Here is a 25,293-nt window from a genome sequence, read left to right on the forward strand (position 1 = left end):
TTTTTCAGCATTTTCAGCTGGCTTTGATTGACTCGAACCCCTGCACTTTGTCCAAAGCTGAAAGTAAGTGATTGTGAGCAAACGTGCTACATTACGGCTTCTCATTTGGACATATTATGAATGACTTGAGTTAAATAACTTTCCAGAAATTACCTTAATGCTTGAGAATGGAATTTTCAGGTAATTGCTGTGACATTTTGCTTGAAAAAGGATAAAGCAAGAAAGCTTGGCCACTCTTACTTCGATAACCTTGTTTTTCTCATTTTTGCATTTATTTGAATGCCTTGTTGCCTTGGAAACACCATTACACATTAAGTAAAGGCAGAAGACAAAATCACACACAAAAGCGACACATCAAGCTTGTTTATTAGTATTATTATTTGTAACCTTCTCTTTGCGTTCTCTTTTTGCAGTCGAGTTTCACATTGCTCATTTGTATGAAATTCAGGTAAGCGTCTTAGTTACTTCTGTTTTCTGTGTTTTTTTTTTTTTTTTTTAAATTCAGTTCTGCTGTGGTTGTATTGTTATTTGTATAACCACAATCATATGTAACTATTGAACGTGATGTTCAGTGAAGATAAATTTGGACTAATACCTGTTGGTCTTGAGCATCTTCTATATTAAAGATTTAGCAGGTAAGTGTGAAAAGGTTCTGTTTACTACAATGGAAATTTCTCAAGTAATTTATCTTCTAGATCTATTTCTAGAGCTCTAATTTGGATTCGTATTTTGGCTTCAGCAGCTTTGTTCTGTCACCATTTGGCTTTTCGAAACATCTTCCATGTTTGTCATATTTCTTCACCGGTTTGACTCATTAAAGACTTATTTAGGTTTTGTCAATACAAAGGCCAAACGCAATGACTGAATTTGAATATCATAATTTTACATACCCTTTTAAAGCATTTGGATGTGTATCCATGGCAACCCTGCTGACTTTTAGATGAGTGCTGCGGCACTCTCTGCTGCGGTTCTTCAAGGCATGTAGAGTGAAAAATGTTTTCCCTTGTTGTCTTCAGGCTTGTTAAAATGTTTTGTGAAAAAGTGAAGTTTGGAACCCACAACCACCTGTCTCTGCATATCTGAACTTATAAAAAATGAAGTCATGAAAGACCCTCTTGGAGAGTGCTTGAATCTCAGGTGATAGGGAGTCTGGACCTGAATGCAGAAATCAGCTGGAATCATGTACCGAAACTTCACGCTAAGCATATCAACTAATATTTAGCCAGACACCTTTATTCAAAGTGACTTCCAGTGCTTGATGCACTACACTACTATAAGTGTCTACCATACAGAGCCATTTTTTACTCACACACAAAGAACAAGTTAGTCACCAGTCCATCTGAAATGTATGTTTTTTGCACTCTCGGAGCAAACCAGAGTACCTAGAGGAACCCGACATATACACGGGAAAACATGCAAACTCCACACTGGCTGCACCAGATTCAAACCCAGTTCCTAAACCGTAGCTCTGAGGCACCAGTGCTACCTGGTGCCAGCATTCTGGTTTATAAATACACAGCTGGCACTACTGCTGCCTGTGCTTCTTGTCAAATTTTGTAGGTGACAGGAGTATGAAAACACCTTGTGCATCAACGTTTGGCATTCTGGACAGATCTGAGAACTTTGCTTAGTCATGTGCCTGTTGTCCTTGCATTGTGTTCTGATCGGGTTGTGTTCAGAAACAGAATTTTTCAACAAAGTGTACGGGCAAAGTCACCATGCTTTTATATAAATGGACCAGTAGTCCATTATTGTAGTCCAGTAGTGTTTAGGGTAAGGGGTGATGTGTTCGCGCTGAGCTACATTTATGGTTTCCTGACCTAAGGAGACTGGGCTTGTTGTCATGGAGATAGTTTACCCTTGAAGACATTGAAGGTGATTTGTTTTGGACTCCATTCAGATGGAGTTGCTGATAAGTCCCCCCCCCCCACCTGCTTAAACTCCAGACTAGCTTAGAAAGGGTAACAGTTCTCCCAGCGGGCACAAAATGAAACAAATGCTTATTTAAGTGGGGGTGTTCTCGTGTTTCTCTGGGCTGTGATTGGTAGATGATTCCAATAGCCCCCTTGTTGAGTCTGGCCTGGTATTCTACAGACTGACCCTCCGCCAGCAGTCGTCCAGTTCTTTCTTTAGCCGGGCACGTTAATGTTATCGTTTCCTTCTTGGCTGTCTGTCTAGAAAGCCTCATTGTGGCTAGTCTTGGGGAGAAGCTGGTACCTCCTTGTGACCTACTGCTTAGCATGTTCTCTCTGCTTCCTCTGCAGAAGAAGTACCGTGCTGCCAAGGAAGCGTACGAACGTCTCCTACAAACAGAAAATCTCCCTTCACAGGTGAAGGCAGCTACTCTGCAACAACTGGGTAAGTTTATGTGCTGCTTTATCTCTCAAACCCAGCATGTGCCAAATGGGCTGAGCTAATCAAGCAAGGTATACGTTCAAGAAGGTATTTTCACTGAACACATTTCTCAGAATGGTGACTTTGATGCTCTGGCTCTAAGAGATGAGGGGAAAAAAAAACACCGCTTTCCTTATTTTATGTGGTACCAGCTGTGGTCATATAACACAGGCCTTTAAACTACTCAGTTTGTTATCCCATATAGGCCAATCAAACTATTTTCAAACACCAAAAGGTATTTTGGTGCCTTGGGGCAGCTACAAGGTTTTGCTACTGAGCCAGCTGTGGTTACATCGTGCAATATTGCGTAATTTTATTTGCTTTGCCTCTCCTCCACCTATTTCCTGAAACATCAGTCATCACATTTGTGCCATACATTCACTTTTTTTTTTTTTATTTATTTATTTATTGTATATGTGACGTCCCCACCTCCATACCCACTCCTGTATACACGTGCACATACACATACCAGCCACTCTGAGGAATTTCTGTAAGTCCTCCTACTAAAATGTCATTTCAAAGGCTTCCACTGCAGAAAATTTGCCAGTCATAAACCCATTTCCATTAGTGTGGAGTTGCCATGGTGAATTCCTTTTGGCCGGCTTGTTACAGGTGTTAAGAAAACGAGACGTATTCTTGCCCCTGAGACGGGGGCAGGGAGTTTGTGAAATTTCCACGGCTCGTCACTCGTTCTTAACTGTATTGGTGTCTGAGTGAGGTGCTTCCTTGGATGAGCCGTTTGCTTTCTTTATGGGCTTTGACTGTTCCTTTTCACTGAACCTGCTCATTGTTGTCTTAACGTTTTACTGCCATTCTGCTTTTGTCCTTCTGATGAGTGTCAAAAACATCCAGCTAATATCAATGTCGTGGCTGTTTCTCTAGATGTTTTCTCCTCATTTCTGCTTTGTAGGCTGGATGTATCACACAGTGGATCAGCTTGGAGACAAAGCCAGTAAGGACAGCTATGCTATCCAGTGTCTGCAGAAGTCACTAGAAGCAGATCCTAATTCTGGGCAGTCTTGGTACTTCTTAGGCCGGTCAGTACTGAATTTTTTTTATACTGTATATGTTGATTTCTTTACCTGAATATTGTACCGTTTACTACAGTTGTCTGGCTTCTTGGCTGGGGTTCAGTATTAGGGTGCCTGTAGTCAAATATTTACAAGCACAGTAATAGTGAATATTATTTGATGGTGTGCAGTATTTCTGTTTAAAATGCATGTGATACTGCCGTGAGTGAGTGAGTGAGAGAGAGAACATGCAGGAAATGAGTTTTCATTCCAACAGTAACAGCTCTCCCTTGTACCCATATAAGTGGTGTAGCCAGGAATTCTTTCTGGCGTTAGGTAATTAAAATGACAAAGTAAAAATTCAATATTGAAAATATGCATGTACTTAGGATTGTACCACCTTACAAGCTGTCACATTCTGCAACTGTTTACCTGCCCTGTAACACCATAAGAATGCTGGTATTTTAGTGAGTGAATACAACTTTTTTTTTCTTTTTTTCTTTATCACTTAGTGTGAGGTATCCAGATGGCCTTAATATCTCTCTTGACTGGAATTGTAACTAAATGTTAAGCTGAACATGATAGCTGAGAATTTGTTGTTTCTCATGTTAAACAAAATTTTAGAAAGTTGTTAGTTGCACCGCTTTATGAAACTGCAATCAAAAATTTTAAGTTGGTTAAATGAAAAAAGTTTTGTTTTAATAATTAAAATTGCCAAGTTGATGTAATCGGTATAGTGCAACACTAATAAAGTACCCCGCGATATTTGAAGATTCAGAAAATGCCAAGTTGCAGTGAATAGGAAGGCTGGTATGAGTACTGTGTCTCATGGTGTATGTTTCATTTCTTTTACTCTGCAGGTGCTACTCCAGTATTGGGAAGGTCCAAGATGCTTTCATTTCCTACAGGCAGTCTATTGACAAGTCAGAAGCGAGTGCCGACACATGGTGTTCAATAGGGTAAGTGCTCCATTTCTGTGTCTGTGGCCTTTTTATTTGCTGTTAATAAATATGATACATCCAGAGCCTAATGTAGTAATTTTACTTGAATATGTAGAGTTGTGTAGTCCTGTGCAAAAATGGCAGTGGAACAGATGGAAAAATACAGACCTTCCAGTGGTAAAAGGGTCACAGATGTTCCAAAAGATGGCTGCACGTGTTACCCTGGGGTCGGGAATGAATCTGAAAATTAGTTAAGATTCCAGTTGTCCCCCTTGGCCCCGTTATCATAGACTGGGTTGGGTTTCGGGGTTGCTGTGTATAGATTGAGTGTAGTATACAGACCATGCCTGCTAGACCCAGTGCTCAGCAGATCATCCACCCTCACTAGAGTTTACCTCACTTGGTGTCCCTCAGCGTGCTGTACCAGCAACAGAACCAGCCCATGGATGCCCTGCAGGCCTACATCTGTGCCGTGCAGCTGGACCATGGCCATGCAGCTGCATGGATGGACCTGGGCACCCTGTACGAGTCCTGCAACCAGCCCCAGGATGCCATCAAGTGTTACATCAATGCCACACGCAGCAAGTCCTGTACTAATACCACAGCTCTCACAGCTCGGATTAAATGCTTACAGGTAGAGCCTTCATTTTTGTTATCAGAAAAGAGATTATTGTATTTATTTAGCTGATTATTTTTGTTCAGAGTCATTTAACTTCTGCTGCAAAACATGTCTGTGCACAAACGGCATATCTGAGCCAGTTTGCTGTTTGCATTACCTGAGTTTGTGTTAATGGTATATAGCATTTGGAAGCAGCATTTTTATTGGTGTTGGTGTGTATTCACCCACTGAAAGGGCTGCATTTGGTTTTTTTTTTTTTTTTTTTATCTCTACCTGTTGATTCCCCCCCCCCCCCCGCAGTTTATTTTTTTTTCCCCAATTTGAATTTGCCCATTTGTTAATGTGTATGAATGAGAGAACATTTTCACCAGTAACTTATGTCATAATTTCATGACATTCAGTCCACGCTAATGTGTTCACCGATTTTTAAATTTATTTCATCTTGTGTAACAGTAAAACTACATGATCTCATGACTCAATATGAAATCAAGCTTGCGTGTGTATATATACACACACACACACACAGGCAGTCCCCGGGTTACGAACATCCGACTTACATACAATCCATAGTTACAAACAGCCCTCTGTAGAACCTATTATATTAAATCGAGTTACATACAATGGTTTGTAATAACAAACGGGCGCTGCTTCGTGACATACATCAAAACATTTCTCGGGGGCACATGGAGCATGTTCGTCAGCCCGTGGGCACGTGAGTCCCAGGTAGGAGAAGGGCTTTGTTCTTTTCAGTTGGACCATGTTGCTGTTAAGTATCGTGTGTTACTGCGGCATAATTTTTTTTTTGGGTTTTTACCCTCATAACCATGGCACCAAAGCGTAAATGTCATGCAAGTGATGGTGATGCATCAAAGAAAAGGAAAATGATCACAACTGAAATTGTATTATTATGATTGTGTTAGATGTTTTAGTGTATCTGGAAATGTTTCTTTAATGTTTTTTATGCATAGAAAGGTACACAATATACCAAGATAAACAATTGACTGACGTTGGGCACAAACCGTATCTAACTGTTCCGACTTACATAGAAATCCGATTTAGACTTATGAACGGAACTCGCTCATAATCCGGGGACTGCCTGTATGTGAAAATGATGGTATGTATATATAATAATACTAGACCTAGTTTGCCAACAGATTGAATTTAAGTAGAGTAGTATTAAATGTCTTTTTACGTAATTTTTCCTAGGCTCAGTTGTCAAACCTTCAGCAAAGTAGCCTACAGAATAAAAGTAAAATGCTTCCTAGTATTGAGGAGGCATGGAGCCTACCGATCCCCGCAGAGCTTACCTCCAGACAGGGCGCCCAGAGCACAGCACAGGCACAGCAGGTGAGAAGAGAGAGACTCATGGTGCAGGCCATCCTCGCTAATCATTTACAGCAGTGACACCTCTGTTTTGTCCTTCCTGTCAGAGGAGAAACAAACATGCACATGCTAGGCTTGAACATGCTGCCATCTGCATATGATTTCACACAGCTGTGTTTCTGTTTTGATGTGTACTTCTCATAATTATTTTTATTTCTGCTTTTTTCCCCCCAAACGGAGAAAATGGCAGTCAACCATTGTTTCAATTAGCAGTCTGTTCACTGATTGGAATGGTTAGTGACTGTGGCCTGTCTATTTTCATCCTTTTTCAACAATCAGTTTGATAATGTCCTCTGAATCTGCTTACACTTTATGTCCAAAAACTGTCTAGTGCCAGAACTATATGCAAAACATTTTTAGTGTTATAATTTTGAAATTTCACTATTTAAATGCATTTCCTTTTGCTATGGTACATAGATTAACTAAAGCTTAATGATTTTTCCATATGGCTTTGAGATGGTTGAACTTGACAAAGTTGCTTGTACCTTGTTCATGCAGTTCAGTGTAGTATTCCACATATCGTTTCCCCATTGTTAATTTTTAGAAGTTATTTTTATTTGGGGATGTCTTTTTTGTCTTATATAACCATGGCACTCATCCACAATCAAAACAGTGCAATCCCACCCATTCATTTTCCTGACATTCAGACAACTGCTGGTCATCAAAATGAAATACCATGGATGACTGACTAGATCCCACCATCAATATAGGCTGATCAGTTTGAATGGTGACTATGTATGTATTTGTGCACAGAATCTGTATGCAAAGATATTTAAAGAACAATATTTTTGTCCATCTGTTGTGCAGTAGAATGTAACATGCAGTATTTAATTTTTTTTTTTTTTTTTTTTTATAAAACAAATGCAATGTTGATCATTAATGACTCTGCCCTAATGTTTCTCAAGTGCTATTGTCCTGAGAAATGTAAATTCAAACTTAACTCCCTGTGTTGGCCCATTTTTAGATTACTGTTTACCGAATCACTTGTCATAGTACTTTTAAATTCCAAGTTGTTTTATCATTATACAATCCAAGGGTCTTTTTGAAAAGATAAGACACCATGTGGCTGAATCAGTCTTGTGTATTGTCTGAGGGAGACTACAAAATCTATTCTATGAGCTGCATTGACACTATGAGCTTGCCTTGAGAATGTGTGTCTTGTCTAATTAGAGGTACCACTGTTTTGTTACATAATTCATAATGTGTTAATTTTCCCAAAGGGATTTAGATCCAGGCACATGTGTACCTGGACTGGTGGTTTGCTTATTAAATCTGCCCGGGGGGGGGGGGGGGCTGATTTTTTTTTTTTTTTTTAAACTAGAACCGCTCTTCCTGTCATTCAGTATCTTTTTGGGGAAAAAAGAAAGGTGAACATCATAGCTGCTGCTTTTGCTCTTTTTCTGTGTCAGGCCTGTAAACCTCATCAAAATAATGAAGGTGGTCATGGGCAGCAACATGCTCCATCACAGACATTACCTCTGCATATGGGCTCATCTAACCAGGGAGATGAGCAGTCCAGCCCAGCCAAGAGGAAGAGGACGTTGAGCCCAGCAAAAGTAATGACAGCCTCCCAGAATGAGTGTCTGCTTCCAGATGAAGCTCTTCAGAGATGTTTTTTTTTTTTTTTTAATTTAAATTTCTTCATTAACAAACTTTGATCACAGCATGACCTCTCAGCATCATGAACTTTGTTTTGTACTAATTTTCATATCTTCAATGTTTTTTTTTTAATCTGAAAAACAGAGTACAGACTCTTGGGCAAATAATCCATTACCACAGCAAGTCCCCAACTGGTGCTTAACGCCTCAAAAGCTGCAGGTGTGCTTTGTTTTATTGAGACTGCTCACAAAAGAGTAATACAAGTGCTTAATTTTAGTGTAGAAAATTGCTTCTTACAAATGGACGACTTCCATGACTCATGTACATGTTTTCCCATTGGATGTCACAGCTCCTGGATCATTTGCGGGCCAACCGAGTGACCCTCAAGCCGGATCAGCAAAAGATGTTGGAACAGCTGGAAAGCCAGGTTACCCTCATGCAGCAGCATCAGCAGCAGGTGCGCAACCATAGTAATGTGGGCCACATTGTTTCCCATGGTTAAACACATTCCTGTGAATAGTGTTTTGGCAGGAAATTACTTCAAAACACGTTCCACCCTCTGAGAAAAATTAATCTAAATTAAATGAATTGATCCAGACAGGTGATTGATTACCTCATAAAGAATGTAGATTTAAATTTGTTTTTTTCCTTGGCCAAGTTGGGTTATACTTCAATCCAGATGCACACATTATTCAGTGTAATGTTTTATAATTGAGAAATGGCCAAATTGTCCGTTTCAAGGACAGCGTGAACCCATGGCATCAAATAAAAAAGAAGAATTTGTATTGTTTTTCACACAGATGAGAGAGAAATCCTCTGGACAGGTGCGAGCCACGGTTCCTAATGGGCCCTCAGCTGACCCTTCACTGCCACCTCATCCTCACGCTGTACTGTCCCGGATGCCCTCTGGCTCACAGCCCGCAGGCCGTCCGCTCTGCAGCGGTCAGGCCACAACCAACGGCCCCCTCCCTGCTGGCTCCACCCCAGCACCGGCTCACTTGGACACTGTTCCTGTAGGCAATAATCATGCGGCGGGAGCGGGAAGCAATGGAAATGTGCCTTACCTGCAGCAAAACGCACTACCTCACAACTGCACGAGCCCGAGCAGCAGTAGCAGCTGTTGCAGCAGCACAGAGGAGCAATGGAAAACCCAGCACACAAACTCCTCTCAGGTAGCTGCTTTTATCTGCAACATCTGCTTCTAGGTAGAACTTTTGTTTTTAAGATGATCGATAAAAGAGGAGGGGAATTGCTTTTGATGCAGATCTTGGCTTTGTGCAACATTCACAGTGTTAAAAAAAAATGTTAAACACTGAAATGAAAACCTTAGCTAAAATGATTTGTATAGACCTTTGCTTATGTATTGCTCTAAGTCTGACAGTATCCTAAATTTAAGGGGCTAAATTCTGGTATGATGGAATGGGAGTATCCTTCTGCTGTGCTATAGCTTTACTGACATGCTTGACACTCTTGCTTCCTGCTTCTCTTTAGTTTGGGCTAATCACTTAAAAAGAGCCACCAGTGTGTCACGTTTAATGAAGTGCTGGAGTATGGGAGTGCAGAGCATTGATCAGACAGGCACTGGTTTTTAGAGCTCACCACAAGGAACAAATACTTCCTAGAGGGTACCCCTTGAGCAAATTAAAACACCTTCTCTTTCTTCCTCTAGGGGCTTCATAAAGGTCCAGGTTCGCATTTGGCTGGTCCTAATGGCGAACAGACTTTCTCTTCCACTGGGGCTTCCCAGCACTCCCAGGCAGCTGGCACTGGTGTTCAGAATCAGGTTGGACCTCCCACCATGCCCAGCAATTCATTACCGCAGGGGGCCGCTCTCAATCACCTCTCCTCCCCTAATCCCGCTGCTACCTCAGGTGGACCACAAGGCATTACCTTAACCAAAGAGAGCAGGCCCTCAGGGAATGGTGCTCCGCCAGGGCCTGATCGCAGCAGGCAACTGGCGGGGACACCTAGCAACACCACCGCCGTAGATGGACTCCCTAATCATGTCCAGCAGGTGGTGGCGGACACCACGTCCAGTCCCGGCCACACGGAAGCCAAGTCACCAGGTGTACTTAGTTCAGACAATCCTCAGCTCTCTGCCTTGTTGATTCGAAAAGCCACTAGGAATGGGACACCCGGAGTCTGCGAAAAGGTCAACAACATTCATCTGGCTGTCCAGGAGAATTCGGATTCCTCCTCGCCCTCTTCCGCCATGTCTACAGCCACTCCTTCTCCTAAGTCAGTGGAACAAGGCACCGCAAACAGTGTTACCAGCCTTAACAGCCCCTCGGTTGGACTGGGGCATACTGTGAATGGAAGGGACCCAGAGGACTCTCAGAGCCCAAAGAAGGTGGACCCTCCTGCAGTATGCCACAAACCAAGCCCTTTGCTGACACCTTTGTCCTCAGTGTCCATCTACCCCAGCTCAGCCGATGTACTCAAGGCATGCAGGTGAGTCACTTGCTGGTGTGTGCCCAACAGATAACAAACATGGATTATATAGGTAGTTTCTGTAACATTTGCTTGAAGACTTATCAGTAACGTCATTCGGAAGAAAGACAAGCACAGCAGAGGAATGAAATTCCCTATGTAGACCACCTAACGGTGTAGAATTTGGTTCAATGATTTTTCTTCAGTTAATGTCATGAGCAGCAATTATGTACTGCTAATCAGTTCTGAAATTGGTTTTATAATTAGTGTTTATACACTCGACAAAGTAAGAATGATGGAAAACCTCATGCTGAAAGGGGGAAAGAGTTTATTCTAGGTGCACTGACATTCAAGCAAAGTTGAAATGTTCGTGCAGATGAAATGTCGTGGAGGATTGAGTGCTTTTACATTTGACAATAGAGCAGCTTTGAGACTTTTCGGATGAGACAATCAAATTGTGAATGTTTCTATATGGTAGTCTGTTTGCCTCATGTTTAAGTAGACAGTTATGTTTTATTCCCAGTATGACTCTTATGCAAGTGTGGATCTGCAAGACCTTTAAATTATTTTTTCAGTATTTTATGGAATGAATGAATTTTTAAGTAGTTTTTTCCCCCCAGTTTTGAGGGCCCATTTAAAGGTGTCCTGCAGGCGTTTTTTCCTGCGACAGGTTGTGTGGGGATTCTGTGCATCTAGGAAGAAAAGCATCTGGGCTAATTCAAAAATTTTTGTAATTTTTTTGCATTCAGAGTTAATTTTGTTTTGGTTTTATTCATTTAGTCTCCAATAACTGAATCATTTAAAGAATTAATTCCCCCCCCCCCCCCCCCCCCCCAACAGTATTGTGGTGTTTAGGCCATATTTTAATGTTAATCAAATCATTGATTTGTATTTGTTCTGAAAAAATGTTAAACTAATTTTTATTCAGTGACCTGATGTAAATCTGTCCGGTAGTTGCTTGTTGCAGTGAAGTTCAGTAATGAATTTTGCAGTTCTTCTATGGATGCAATGAAGATTCCTGTGTTCTAGTGATTGATGTTTTCATAATCATCCTACACTGAATCTGATTAATATATTAGTGATTCTTTTCCTTATGGAAAGATGAAAAATAATCAATTTAAATGCAGCTGTAATGGGAAAACTTCAAGCCAGTTTAATGGAAAGGAAGAACAGTAATCAAACAAGGTTCACTTATTGGTTATACTTCCACTGAAATTTGCCCTTGAACCCCCAGAGAGCAGCCCTGTAAAAGTCTTAGGTATATAGTACATCTTTACTTCTGCAGCAGTTTTTTTCTAGATATATATGTAGGTGGCTGTTTTTCTGAAAACATTCAAATACAGTTAATTCATTATAATCATGCAGACTAATGCAAATAAATGTGGTGAATAACAATGCAAAATGATAATGCATGGAAAGTTTAACCTCTGACTCAATGTTTCTCCATGGCAGTACTAAAGATGTGGTTTTATTTGTTGTTTCTCATTTATTTCTTATTGGTCCATGAGGTCTCTTCATAGGCTCATGTAAATGTTGTTTGCTATAAATTGAATAACTGTTGTATCTTCTTTTTATAGTGAAAGAAATATATTTTTTTGTCCGATAACAGCCCCTGCTGCTGAGTGTGAAAAGTGGAAAGACTGATCTTTGTCCATTTTGACAGGTCTTTTGGAGAAATGAGAAAGCATGAAAATTAGCTTCAGCACAGTTCGTCACACTTTTTCAGCACTACATTAGTGTCCGTTTATAAAAGTGTTATAGTTGAGACAACCTATTATACAACTACTGCCATTCTTTGAGACTGAAAGACAATGTTTAAAAAAAAAAAAAAAAAAAAAATTGTTTATATAAAGTTCATTAGAAGTATATCACTGTCTGCCAGAAAGCTACAGGGACTTCCTGTAAGCACATGTCAATTTCTGACAACCTGTAATGTTGGAGCCATTTGTCAGACTCTACTTCTGGTCTCTTTTGTGGAACTTCTTTTCATGGGTTTTTGTTTCATGAGATCTACGTCATTTTGTAGAGGAGCATATGCTTAATGATTAGATATAAATGTACTTTAGGTCCAGGTTCCTAATGTCTAGTGTAGACTCTCAACCTGAATCATTTGATTCGACTGGTGACATGTGAATGATCACCTGTATCAGCTTGTTTGCAGAGCATTGAAGTGATCATGTAATGAACATATCATATAATGAATCATATAAATGTGTAAATAAGGTATTTTCAGGTACAGTGCAGAGAAAGTCTTATCCTGATTTGAACATGTGAAAGTGTCTGACGTGAAAGTCATTATGCATCTGCTTGGAACAAGAGGATCTCTTGTTAATCATGCTGTTAGTGAATAGCTTATTTTGTTGCACAAACTGGCACAGCCTGTATTTAGTTGGTTGGATTCTTTGCATTTGTTTGCAGTGGGAGGTGTGGAGATTTCCACAAATTAGTTGTATGTTATAAATGGCCAGCAGTGGACTAAACTGATGTCCTTTCCACATAGTACCGTGCATTTCGTCTTATGTTTTGCATAATGGGTTCAAATTAGGGTGGACATAGTGGCACAGTACCTGGCACTGCTGTCTCACAGCACCTGGGTGGTGTAAGAGAACTCATTTTTGATCCCTGCTCAGTCAGTGTAGCGTTTGCATTTTCTTACCCGTGTTCATGTGGATTTGTTCTGGGTGCTCCAGTTTCCCCCCACATTTGAAGACATGCTTAGTCATTATTGAACTCACCTTGGCAGTAATAGAACTGCTGTATGCAATATACATATGCCTGTCCTCAAACTTTTTTGTTCTAACAGAAACCTGGGAAAGAATGGTCTCTCCACCAGTAGCATCTTGTTGGACAAATGCCCTCCTCCACGGTTACCACCTGCACCCTTCCCTCCATTGCCAAAGGACAAACTCAACCCCCCCACCCCTAGCATTTATGTGAGTGTAACAGATGAGTAATTGAACTTTGAATTGACTGCTTTTATGTCTTTTTCATCACAGGATGATGTGTGAGCTTGTACACTGTAGTCCTAACCTTTTGCATGATGGCATTCACCCAAAAGTCACAATTGATAATCATGCTATTACAGTAGTAAGTTTTCTGTGGTTTGTATGCATGATATGTCAGTGCGTGAGGAAAAAGGGGAGAAACCGCAAGTTTGTTGTCACTTGCCTTTTTTCTTCATCTTAAATGTCCACAGCTGGAAAACAAGAGAGATGCTTTCTTTCCACCTCTACATCAGTTCTGCACAAACCCATCAAATCCGGTCACAGTGATCCGTGGCTTGGCAGGCGCTCTTAAGCTCGGTGAGTTTTTAAGCCGTGGTTCAGAGATACTTACTATGTTTTCAGAATGCTTTTTCAGGAGGTTGCCTTTGTGCAATATATGCTAGCAAAAACAGTATTGGGCTACATGACTGTAATTTGAGAAACACCGGTCTGCAGCTTTCTCTGTCTTGGTGAAATGCACTTTTGTTTACTCTGAGTTGTATGCTGCTTCGAAGAATTATCTGATAAGTAAACGTCAGTGGATGAATATGAAAGGACTCCTAAGTCATGTTAGGGCTGCTGGTCATATGACTGTAACCTGCTTGACAACACCACCACCTGCATGTGTACAGACTCATTACACGTGACACCGCTCAGGGTTGTGCCCCGAGAATATAACAGCATTGTCAACATACGGTGTCTCTTGTATCTTATTAGGTTTTTCTTGGGTTTATTATTATGTTCTTTTCTTGTGTAGTATCTAACATCAGCATGAGTTTTCCATTTTTGTGTAGCTATCACTATAAAGTGGCAATGTTGTATAACTCCCAACTTTACTTTTACAATGTCATTTAGCCTTAATTTTTTCATTTTGTGGTGATCTGCCTTTATGTAGATGGATGTTTCTCCTCTTAAAGGATGTTTTTGACATACAGCAGAGCCGCATCTTCATTTTTTGGTACTGATTTCCTCTTTTTATTGTGTTTTCTTATGATATGGCACTCCATCTGGTGTCAGACCTGGGCCTGTTCTCCACAAAAACCTTGGTAGAGGCCAATCCAGAGCACCTGGTGGAGGTGCGCACACAGCTCTCCCAGCCCACCGATGAGAATTGGGATGTATTGGGGAGCAGGAAGACATGGCGGTGTGAGAGCAGCCGCTCACACACCACCATTGCCAAGTATGCCCAGTACCAGGCCTCTTCCTTCCAGGAGTCACTGAGGGTCAGTTACCTTGCCAGATATAAAGGCAGACAATCTAGATCCATCCTCAAATCAGATTTAAATTAAATCATTAAATATTTTAATGCCATTTTAAATGTTTTTCACATGTAGTTAATTCTGCTTTGTCATATTTCTAATGGTACTGTAGCTATTTTTAGGTTTTTTTTTTTTATTATTATAAATAAAATCTAAGGGGGGAGTTTAATTCTGCTTATTATTGATGGTTGGGGAAAATGCTGAACACTAAACAGTTCAGTCATTTAAAGGACTAGGGTTTTCTGTTTTAAAGTGTGTGTCCTTGGCTGTTAAACATACTTATTGTTACAAAACACCTGGAAGTCTACTATGCCTGTTTGCCCATCATAATGCCAGAGCAAATTTACTTTTTAACAACGCTGTTACTGTTAAGTATATCTCTTTTGAAAACATTTGGTGAGACTATAAACTTGTAACTTGTTTTATTTCAGAATTTTCTGCTAAATTAAATATTAACAAAGTAGTAAAGCATAGTGAATTCTTTTAAAATCTGTTCTTTAATTTCTTAATGTTTTGGAAGGAGGAAAATGAGAAGAAGGGCCAAAAAGACCACTCGGATTCAGAATCAACATCTTCTGAGAAGTGAGTTCACTATCAAGTTCAAATATTAACTCTACTCTAAAATCACGTGTCTGCAGCCAAGTCTCTGCTTCTGCTGATGTAATGCACTAATTGTATTTTTCTCTGCGATGTTGCTTTGGAGAAAAGCACCTGCTGAATGAATAAATGTAAACATATTTCCTGTAAATGTGTAGGAAAAGTTCTGTAAGCTTGTACCTCATATGAAATGTATGCTCTCTCCTTTAGTGTGAGCCGACGAAGGAAAGGGCCCTTTAAACACATCAAGTTTGGAACAAACATTGACTTGTCAGATGAGAAGAAGTGAGTGTTGTGTATGGATTCTGTACGGCTCAAACTGCAGCTTCTGAAAATTAAGCTTCAATCTATAACTTTTACACACACATTATATTATATATATCCTTGCTGTCGGGTATAAATACACCAAATTTGTATATTGATCTGCTTCTTATTGTTACCAATTAAAAAGCGCTTCTACAAGTTGTTCAAAGTCACATGTAAGACCAGATGAAACGGGCCTTTCCAGCAGGGTATTTGGACATGACCACAGTAATCTCTTGTTAAAGTAAAAAGCTGACTGTGTGAGGGGTGTCTGCACAGAAGAACCCATTTTCCAATCCGTGACTTGTGCTTCTTTTAGGTGGAAGTTGCAGTTGCACGAGTTGAGCAAGCTTCCAGCATTTGCACGCGTCGTGTCTGCAGGAAACCTTCTGAGCCATGTGGGACACACCATTCTGGGCATGAACACAGTCCAACTCTACATGAAGGTTCCTGGCAGCAGGACACCAGGTCAGTGCACCTCTTACACAGCAAACCTAACTAAAACCGTCGCTCTTGTATTCAGTTTAGCTAATGTTGACATAAGTTCTTATACAAGTCCACAGAAAGGTTAGGGGAATTTTTTTTTTTTTTTTGAGGAACATGCTAGAGATTTTGTTTAATGTATAAGAATGTTCTTCTCAGGTCCTACATACTTGTGAGAAATGAGTGGCACGGTGGCACAGCGAGTAGCGCTGCAGTTTCTCAGTGCCTGGGTGTTGCAAGAGGGCATGGGTTCAATCCCCACTCAGTCTGTGTGGAGTTTGCATATTCTCCCCATGTCTGCGTGGGTTTCCTCTGGGTGCTCCGGTTTCTTCCCACAGCCCAAAGACATTCTGTTCAGGTTCCCCCATAGTGTTTGAGTGACAGAGAGAGTGTGTTCTACTGATGTATGGATGAGTGAGCCAGTGTAAGTAGTGTATCTAGCAGTATAAGTCACCTTGGTGAATAAGGTGTGTGAGCTCATAACACTACATAGTATCCATTGTAAATTGCTTTGGAGAAAAAGTGTCTTCTAAATAACCATATTTTACATTTATTTATTTTTGATGGCTAGTAGCGCAGGATCTTCAACAGGTCATGAAAATGACACAGTTTCACATTTCACTTGTCTGCTATTGCAGATCGAATGATTTGCTCATAGAGTCAATATACAGAAAGTGAGTTGAGACATTCGGAAACGTTTACAGCAGCTGCCGCCGAACCACAAACATTTATTTTTGTTTGATTAGTAAATTACAGTTTTGTATCTTCATTTTGAACACTGGAAGCTGCAATAGGAAAACATTTGTTGCCATGAAATTATTTGTATTTTGCCAAAGTTGTTTGCACAACTGTAAAAGTGGCAGCCATTTTAAATAACTTTTTTTTTTTTTTTGGGAATATCTAGGGTTTAAAAGATGAGGGGAAGTTGTTGACTGCCAACAATGATTTGTGTCTCTTTTTTTTAGGTCATCAAGAAAACAACAACTTCTGTTCTGTTAACATCAACATTGGACCTGGGGATTGTGAATGGTTCGCCGTACCAGAGCCTTACTGGGGTGTTATGAATGATTTTTGTGAAAAGTACGAGAACAACTTAACACAGTAGCAATAGGATTTTTGATGGCCAGTATGGTACTTGACTTAAATGTCTGATATGAGTATCACGACATTCATGTCATCTAGTCTGCCAGTCAGCACAGTCATATTATCTCGCTTCAGTGTTTATAAAGTACTGCATTCATTGCCTTTATCTATTCATGACATTTTAACGGCATTGCTGTCATCTGTCACCTAGAATTGTCATCAATTTTTTTGTCTTGATTTTCAGTCATGCAATTTATCTGCTTAATCTGTAATATTTCATTAACATATGGGTTTTTTTAAACATATCTTCCGAATACTAATTAAATCAGTTTGCTCCATAGCTTTTGTACTTGTAATCAAGTGTTTTTTTTTTTTTTTCTTTCTTTTTAGGAACAACATCAACTTTCTAATGGGCTCCTGGTGGCCCAACTTGGAGGATCTGTATGAGGCCAATGTGCCAGTATACCGGTTTATCCAGCGCCCAGGGGACCTGGTGTGGATCAATGCGGGCACTGTGCACTGGGTGCAAGCCGTTGGCTGGTGCAACAACATAGCCTGGAACATCGGCCCACTCACAGGTGCATCTAGTTTGTAATGTTAGCATGTGTGCTTACTTTCACTGAAATCTCAGAATATACTCAGGCAAGGTTTTATAGGAGTCACCTCCTGTCCTATAAAACATTGTTGAAGTAGCATCTGTGCTATTTTTGTGTTTTTGCAGGACACCAGTACAAACTGGCAGTGGAGCGATATGAGTGGAATAAACTGCAGAGTGTGAAGTCCATTGTTCCCATGATCCACCTCTCCTGGAACATGGCAAGGAACATCAAAATTTCTGACCACAAGCTTTTTGAAATGATCAAGTGAGTTGCGGAATCTATTGTTTGTAAATTATGTAGCTGCATGTTTACACTGACTCCTGAAAGATTAGGCTTTTTATATGTGTTAAAGAATTTCTGAGTAGAGTCCTGTACAGTGAATTGGTTGCTATGGTAAGGTATTGTAATGATATTTTTTTTTTTTTTTTTTAAAAATTTTAAACTTCTCCTTTAATTTCACCCTGAGATTTCATTTGTTAGTCAACATTTAAATGTTGCTTATAGGCAGAAAATGTTAAATCCGTTTAGAGTTCCCCGTGAGTCGCTCATAATGTGAAACATTGCTTTCCCTGCAGGTACTGCTTGTTGAGGACTTTAAAGCAGTGCCAGTTGCTTAAGGAGGCCCTATTAGCAGCTGGAAAGGAGATGGTGTGGCATGGGAGGACCAGAGATGAGCCTGCTCACTACTGTAGCATCTGTGAGGTTAGTGTGGGCCGTGTGGCTTCGTGTTCTCCTATATTTATGGAAAGATTTGAGGGAAAAACATTGCCACAGCTATCGTGAACAATATTATAACACTTTTCATCTCACGTTTCAACGAAAACTAAAATTTCATCTTAAATTCACCTAAGATTTGTTTTATTAATGTGGGATTTAGGAGTCTGCTCATTTTATGTGAAGTAAATGTGAAGTCCATTGTTGACCTCTGTTCCCTACTGTTGTCCTTCAGGTGGAGGTGTTCAACCTGCTCTTTGTGACAAGCGAGAGTAGCTCCCAGAAGACCTACGTGGTGCACTGCCAGGACTGTGCTCGCAAGGCCAGTGCTGACCTGGAGAACTTTGTGGTGCTAGAACAGTACTCAGTGGAGGACCTGATGCAAGTCTACGACCAGTTCACATTAGTGAGTATTGTTTAAAAAAAATCTCTGTTCAGCTGATGTCAGTACAAGTGAAGGTTATTAGCTTTATGAAGCTTTTTGAGGAGTTCCATGTATTTCCAATGAAGATATAACTCTTTTTCAACATAGCCCTAATTGTCCTCTCTCACTCTTAACAGGCTCCTCCTTTGCCTTCATCTTCATCTTGACATTAACAATTATTGTTCCATGGACAGTAAACAAGAACTAGGTGAAACATTTCTGATATTCAGGAAGCGACCCAGTTGTGTCTGGTTTCTGTAGCTATCCCACAAGGCTGCTGGCTGAAAGCTGTGTGTCTATGCAACCTGCCAAGTGCGGAGTGTCAACCTACGGGATGGGGGTGGGTGTCCACCCCCCAGGACTGTTTACAGCTGCTTCAGCTGTACTTATATAGAAGAGAAACAAAAATAATAAAGTTTTGTATATATTGTCACAACTGGCAACATCACAAAGACTACTGACTTGACAACCGCCTCTCTTTTGTATTCTTTCTGGGCTGATACTCAACCTTTTTCTCTTTCAGATTTCCCCCTTAAATGAGTACTAGCTTAGCTGGTCTTTTGTATGGTAGATAGAAATTTTAAGTCTGTTTGGACAACAAAATCCAAAAAAGGAAAAAAAAAAAAAATTTGTAATGTGACAAGTTAGGTGATAATTTTTTTTACATCTTATGTTTGTCTTGTTTTTTGAACATATGTTAATTTTTCAGTTTCTTGGATTAAAAAAGAGGAAGAAATAAGAAATATATAGCCAAGTCACAAAGAAAAATGGATTGCACATAGAATAAGGAATAAACTTTAATTTGAGATTTTATTTCTTTGTTTTGTTTCTAATCTTGATGTAAATTTACACTATTTATAAATACATATTTATTGCTTGAAAATATTTGTGGATGGAATGCTGTTATTTTTTTCCAGAGTACCTGCCATTAAATTTTAAGGAGTTTTGTCATTTTAAACACTACTCCTATTACATTTTCTATATATAAATAAAACTGCTTAGCATTGTACAGACCTACATTAAAATTGTTTTATTGTTTTAAGAATGTTTTATGAGTTTATTAAACCAAAATCTTCATCTTTAAGATATTCCTTTCCTTCTAGTTTTTCTTTGAGCACAGTTCTGCATGTCACCAGGAAATTTATACATTAAATTTAGTTCCTTTTCTTACAATTTACCACTGGATACCACTTACCAAAACAGTTCAGATTAAGTACCTTGTTCAAGGGTGCTACAGCAAGGTACTTCCTGGTACTTCAACCAGCAACCTTTGCTTTACATTTACTTTATTCTACTTGCTGTCCCACATTCTGGAGATGAATGTAACTTGTTCATTTACAAAAAAGGAGGGGGAGGGGAAGAAAAAAAAAAAAAAAAAAAAAAAAACTACACAGATGTCCTCAGCAAGGGTCAGTATGACCTTGTAAGTAGCTATTTATTATTACATTTTAAGGACAATCAGTTGTCTGGTGCAGAGTCTCAGTTGCTGAAATAGGACCCAAGCTTCTTTCATTTGCATCCCTGATGCTCACTTGCCATGTAATCCATTATCAGACTTGATATGGGCTGCTATTTTCTAAACATTTAGTTGGTTTTCAAATAAATGAAAGCATTCTTTTCAGTTTAAACTGAATTTTTACACGGTCCCTGAGAATCACCGATGTTGAAAGAACTACAGTGCTTTGTGGTATTGTGATTTTTTTTTTTTTTGGTGCTACTACTTGATGAATTCAAATTATTTCCTTTTCATTGCAAAGAAACATGATAAAGTGGTATGATGCTTATGAATATTTATCTAAACTGCTTCTTGGTAATGACCAACATTAGGAACATCAATTCTATTACCTGTTGGAATACCAAGTGCAGTTTTTAATTGGCTCTTCCTTCTGTCTCACTCAGTTTCCAAAGCAACCATTAGTTATTGCTCTTGCTTTTGTTGGGATAACCTGCTAGTCATTAGGGTTTAAATGTCAAGAATGCAGCTGCGCTGAGAAGCCTGTGTTTTCACATGTCTGTCTTGATCAAAACCTCAGTTCTGCAAATGCTGCTCTGCAATTACTCACAAATACATGTCTTCCTTAATGACTGCATTGCCTGACTGTTCCTTTATGTAACAACACCCTTGCAAGTAAGAACAAAGACCCCGGCTGTCCTCCGCTTTTTATAGTGAGGCATTAAGTATGTTCTAAAAAGAAAAATCCAGTGGTACTGTGCATGGAAACAAGTAATGGTCTGCGGGTGCAGTTATTTTGTGTCATGCTTAAATATAATTTCCACAACAATATATGTGTACCAGTTATCAAATTTGAGTGTTACGGTAATAGTTGTGCCTGCTGTGTTGGGAATTCCATTTCTAATGATGGTGGCACAGTGGTGCAGAGGGTAGAGCTTGCATTTCGTAGTCCCGACCCCTGGGTTCAAACCTCCCTGTGTACAGTTTGCATGGTCCGGCAGCGTACGGGTTTCCTCCCGCAATCTAAGGATGTCCTTCACTCGGATTGGTTTCCTCATTGTTCTTGATGCTTCGTGGTGGTTCAGCTTCCCATCCAGTATGTAGCTCTCCTTTAGGAGCTGTGCTTTTTTTTGGGGATAAGTTCTGGACCACTGCAACCCTGCAATGGATAAAGCAACTCCTGAAAATGGATGGATGAATTTCAAGCCAGAATTTTTCAAGGATCTGGAAGGTTTGCAGATCCGTAATCGTAATGCAGAAAACGAACATTGGTTAAGACACGCCAGCTTTTGCTTTCTATTCTTAGTTAACTAACTCCCTGTCCATGAATGGTTATCTCAGAATGCATTTCTAGTCACCTCTTCTCAGTAGCCAGTTTCCTCTCCATATTCCATGTGGCAAATAAAAAAAAAAAAAAAAGAGACAGTTTCTCGTTTTGAAATTATGAAGTAAAAGAACAAAACATAGTACAAAAACTAACTTTTGATTGTGGCTTCATCGCAAAGTATTTTACGACGTTATCTGTCCATTTGAAGATGAAGCCAAGGTACTGGAATATAATCATGGGACTTAAATATGGACTGCTCGTTTGTTTTATACCTTGGATAAAAGCGTAGGTCATCCTTATCGTTAGTTTTAATGTTTTTTTGTGCAGTATTTCCACTTCAGGATGCGTACACTCAGCGGAGGTCAGAGAGCCTTGAAGTTGAAGAAGACGTGAAGTAAGATGGCGGCGTGGCGGGAAGCGATCGATGTCTGTCTTGTCTGCCCATGTGAGAGTGGAGTGCGGAGCACTCAGGAAACCAGCAGGCGGCAACATTTCCCAAGAAAGAGTCCGTTCACAGTCTACTGCGTTCACTGCTTCGGAGTGCGTCTTTTTCCGCACACCGTGTCGTTGTATGCGTGAGTGAGATGACGATTAATGTATTATTATTTTTTAAAAAACTGGTGTTCTGTAATTAATTTTCTTTAAGTGAAAAACCTGTATTTGTTTCCAAAGAAATGAATGAATGATATGCGGTGATGGCACACACGGAATGGCACCGGCACCTTCCCCCCTTCCACTTCCCCTTCCCCACCCAGCCAGTGAGACCGCCCATCCATCCAAGGTAAACCGGGCGGTGCAAGCAGGTAAATGTCACAGGAGACCCGGGTCACGCAGTGGTCCAAACTCGCAGCTCGTCCCTACATTTACACTGTCTTTAGCGTGTTGCGTAGTGCTGGAGTTAGAAACTTGTTCAAACTGACTTTGCAGTACTCTGTTGTGTTGAAACGCGTCGACGGAACGACAAAGCTCCTCAAAAGCCTTCAGACAGTTGCTGCGGGACTGGACACGTGATCATGTGTGTTGGTGCAGAGCGCTGGATGTGTTACTAAACACACCGGCTTTATGATATGTTAAACATTTCCATTTGAAACGCAGACCCGTTTCATTCCCCGCTCTTTCGCGGGCTGCGAACACAAGGACTCGGTTAGGAGCTCGCAGCCGCGTGAGTCAGAGGCTCGTGACCAGTCATCGGCGACGCCCGCGCGCGGGATGTGGAACACGACGAGCCTCGCGCTGGGTGACTAAACGGAAGTCGCCTCTTAAGAAATTACTATGAAATTACTTCATGGTGTTGAAGCAAAGGGCACCGGCTCCTATCTGCAGCCTGTGTGTGTTCAGTAAAAGGGCACACTGACCGCGGAAGTGAGAGCGCCTCAGCCCACGTGACAGTGGGATACCTGGTACACCAGGACCAAAAGCAAAAATTGTGTGCATTTACATTTATTCATTGAGTAGATTCTTTTCTCTGGAGTGATATATATCGCAGAAAAACATACAGTGAAGGACAGGTTTGGATGCAAAGACATGAATCTAAAAGGCAGCATGGTGGCACAGCGAGTAGTGCTGCTGTGGTGTGAGAGGACGTGGGTTCGACCCCCGCTCAGTCTCTGTGGAGTTGGCATGTTCTCCCCGTGTCTGCGTGGGTTTCCTCCAGGTGCTCCGGTTTCCTCTCGCAGTCCAAAGACATGCTGTTCAGGTTCTCCCATAGTGTGTGAGTGACGGAGCGAAAGAGTGTGTTTCATTCATATATGGATGAGTGACCCAGTGTAAGTGTATCTAGCAGTGTAAATCACCTTGGTGAATAAGGTGTGTGGGCTCATAACACTACATAGAGTTCATTGGAAGTGGCTTTGGAGAAAAGTGTCACAAAGGTTGTTGCATAAAGGTGTATTGATAGTTGAACCATTTCGAATCGCAAACCTCCATCACCTCATCCAGTAATAAAACATTCTTAAAGAGTTGTGTTTGTGTGAATGTCAGATGAATCCATCCCATAGGATGCTGTAGACTATTCTTTCAGAAATGTAAAGCAGGTTTCTTCACTTTTATGAGCTGCTGTATAGTGTACACTTCTTTCTTGTGTCCATTTTAATGTACTGTATGTTACCACATCAAAAGTCTACTGAAAACTTTCTCTTATATTGATAGCTGCGGTGCTTTCAGTAGCCCAGTTTTTTTTCTATAATCATCAGCGATTATGTAAAAACCAGAGGTCCAGATGGTATTAAAAGGGTTTAATTTTTTAGAACTCTCCTCTGCCTAAACACATCTGCCCAATTCTCACACCTCACTTAAAAGCTCTGAATAACTTGTTACATGAACACATTTTCAAGGACAATTTTCTGATAGCTTACTTTTCTTTCTGGAAATGAAATTCCTTGTTGACTTTTATGTAGAAGTTCTCCAACACAAACCAATGAAATCCTCTTAGAGCAGAATATGGTAAATGGCAATGTATTCTGAAGTAATCGATTGGGTAATTCGGCATTGTGCGTTCTTAGCTGGAGAAACCATACCTCTGAAAACCACTTTTTCAGGATGCAGTGCAGGAATGGTACTTGCCCACAGACGAATGATATCGTTTGGCTGCATTTAAACATTTAGTCTTTTGAAAGTGTCATTGATAGACAGCATGTGCTGAACTATGGGGCAGATAACTTAGGGAATGCATCTGTTATCAGTATAACGTTAAATTCCATCATTTTACAGGGGAAAAGTAGGATAGCGGCATCACAAAATCCCCTAACTTCTTCCCAGGTTAGTGACTACTTGTGTTGTGTGAGTCACAGGAAGCCCTGGGTTCTGTTTCTGCTATTTAGGGTCACACTCAGCCGAGGTCCTAATGAGTGAAGAAGCGATCCCGGCGTGCTCTTGACCCCCCTCCGTCCTGCAGGTCTTTGGGAGCTGTATAGTCTCCACTTGTTTGTCAACAGGACCTTGCCTTTGTATATTCCACAAGATGTTAATGTGTTCAAGGTTCACGACAGTAAGGGGGAATACCAAAACAATGCTTTGAATCTCAGCTGCTTTAAGACTGAGTCATGAACATAAAGTGAATGGGGGTTAGGGTTGAGGTTAAGCACATCAATAAAGCTTTTAGGTGTCATTTGAAACCACCAGTTGAATTTTTTTGTGCATTTTGAGTTGCAACAGGACCTCCTACAACTGCAGAAAATGTGGATCTTGTGCTCTAACTGGAAAGATTTAGCATTCCAATGGCACGTTTAATTTCCAGAAGTTTCTGTTGTATACTAATCTCGGTGAGTATTATGCATAAAGAGGCACACCTAAAAAGAAACCTACTTAATGGTGTATATTTTTCATAGGTTATATGTTTGGAAACACACATTACATTTATTCATTTAGCTGACCCTTCTCTCCGAAGTGACTTACAATGTTAAGGTATTTACAATTATTTATCCATTTATACAGCTGGATAATTTTTACTGGAGCTATTTAGGGTGAGTACCTTGCTCATGGGTACTACAGCCAGAGGTGGGAATCAATCCTGCAACCTTTAGGTCCAAAGGAAGTAGCTCTAACCACTCATCCTGCTTGCTGAAGCTGCATTTAACCTTTTCTTTAAAAGTTGGCAGCATGGACAGTGGAGTACGTTCTTGAATGCAGCAGTATAAAACTTTCACAGAGTTGCTATGTACAGAACTTGTACAGTTTTATGTTTTGTGTTTGT

The 25,293-nt window shown here is 40.4% G+C and overlaps 1 protein-coding gene and 1 long non-coding RNA gene across 6 annotated transcripts in view; one reads left to right on the forward strand and one right to left on the reverse strand.

Moving 5' to 3' along the window:
* LOC108920542 (lysine-specific demethylase 6A-like) overlaps positions 1-19,448 on the forward strand; it is a 50,737-nt gene extending 31,289 nt beyond the window's left edge. For 2 of the 5 annotated variants that reach the window (XM_029257848.1, XM_029257849.1), the window contains 24 exons: positions 9-63; positions 414-448; positions 2,265-2,358; positions 3,305-3,431; positions 4,265-4,363; positions 4,760-4,979; positions 6,171-6,311; positions 7,757-7,903; positions 8,091-8,165; positions 8,296-8,403; positions 8,747-9,118; positions 9,616-10,397; positions 13,180-13,309; positions 13,573-13,678; positions 14,378-14,583; positions 15,140-15,201; positions 15,427-15,501; positions 15,839-15,987; positions 16,968-17,082; positions 17,476-17,663; positions 17,807-17,948; positions 18,260-18,386; positions 18,634-18,804; positions 18,960-19,447. In XM_029257848.1, the coding sequence (XP_029113681.1) occupies positions 9-63; positions 414-448; positions 2,265-2,358; positions 3,305-3,431; positions 4,265-4,363; positions 4,760-4,979; positions 6,171-6,311; positions 7,757-7,903; positions 8,091-8,165; positions 8,296-8,403; positions 8,747-9,118; positions 9,616-10,397; positions 13,180-13,309; positions 13,573-13,678; positions 14,378-14,583; positions 15,140-15,201; positions 15,427-15,501; positions 15,839-15,987; positions 16,968-17,082; positions 17,476-17,663; positions 17,807-17,948; positions 18,260-18,386; positions 18,634-18,804; positions 18,960-18,989 (3,756 nt within the window). In that variant the 3' untranslated portion in view covers positions 18,990-19,447. Of the gene's footprint in view, positions 1-8; positions 64-413; positions 449-2,264; positions 2,359-3,304; positions 3,432-4,264; positions 4,364-4,759; positions 4,980-6,170; positions 6,312-7,756; positions 7,904-8,090; positions 8,166-8,295; positions 8,404-8,746; positions 9,119-9,615; positions 10,398-13,179; positions 13,310-13,572; positions 13,679-14,377; positions 14,584-15,139; positions 15,202-15,426; positions 15,502-15,838; positions 15,988-16,967; positions 17,083-17,475; positions 17,664-17,806; positions 17,949-18,259; positions 18,387-18,633; positions 18,805-18,959 lie in introns of all 5 variants that reach the window. The other 3 variants (XM_029257851.1, XM_029257852.1, XM_029257850.1) reach the window with 2 other exon arrangements.
* A 1,070-nt stretch (positions 19,449-20,518) lies between these two features.
* On the reverse strand, positions 20,519-22,031 carry LOC114912220 (uncharacterized). The gene is made up of 2 exons (XR_003798158.1): positions 21,875-22,031; positions 20,519-21,434 (listed from the first exon to the last, which is right to left on the reverse strand). It is a non-coding gene; the product is annotated as an uncharacterized LOC114912220 (long non-coding RNA).
* Between the last annotated feature and the right edge of the window lie 3,262 nt (positions 22,032-25,293).

This window comes from Scleropages formosus, chromosome 14 (assembly GCF_900964775.1).
Source record: "Scleropages formosus chromosome 14, fSclFor1.1, whole genome shotgun sequence".
Taxonomy (NCBI): domain Eukaryota; kingdom Metazoa; phylum Chordata; class Actinopteri; order Osteoglossiformes; family Osteoglossidae; genus Scleropages; species Scleropages formosus.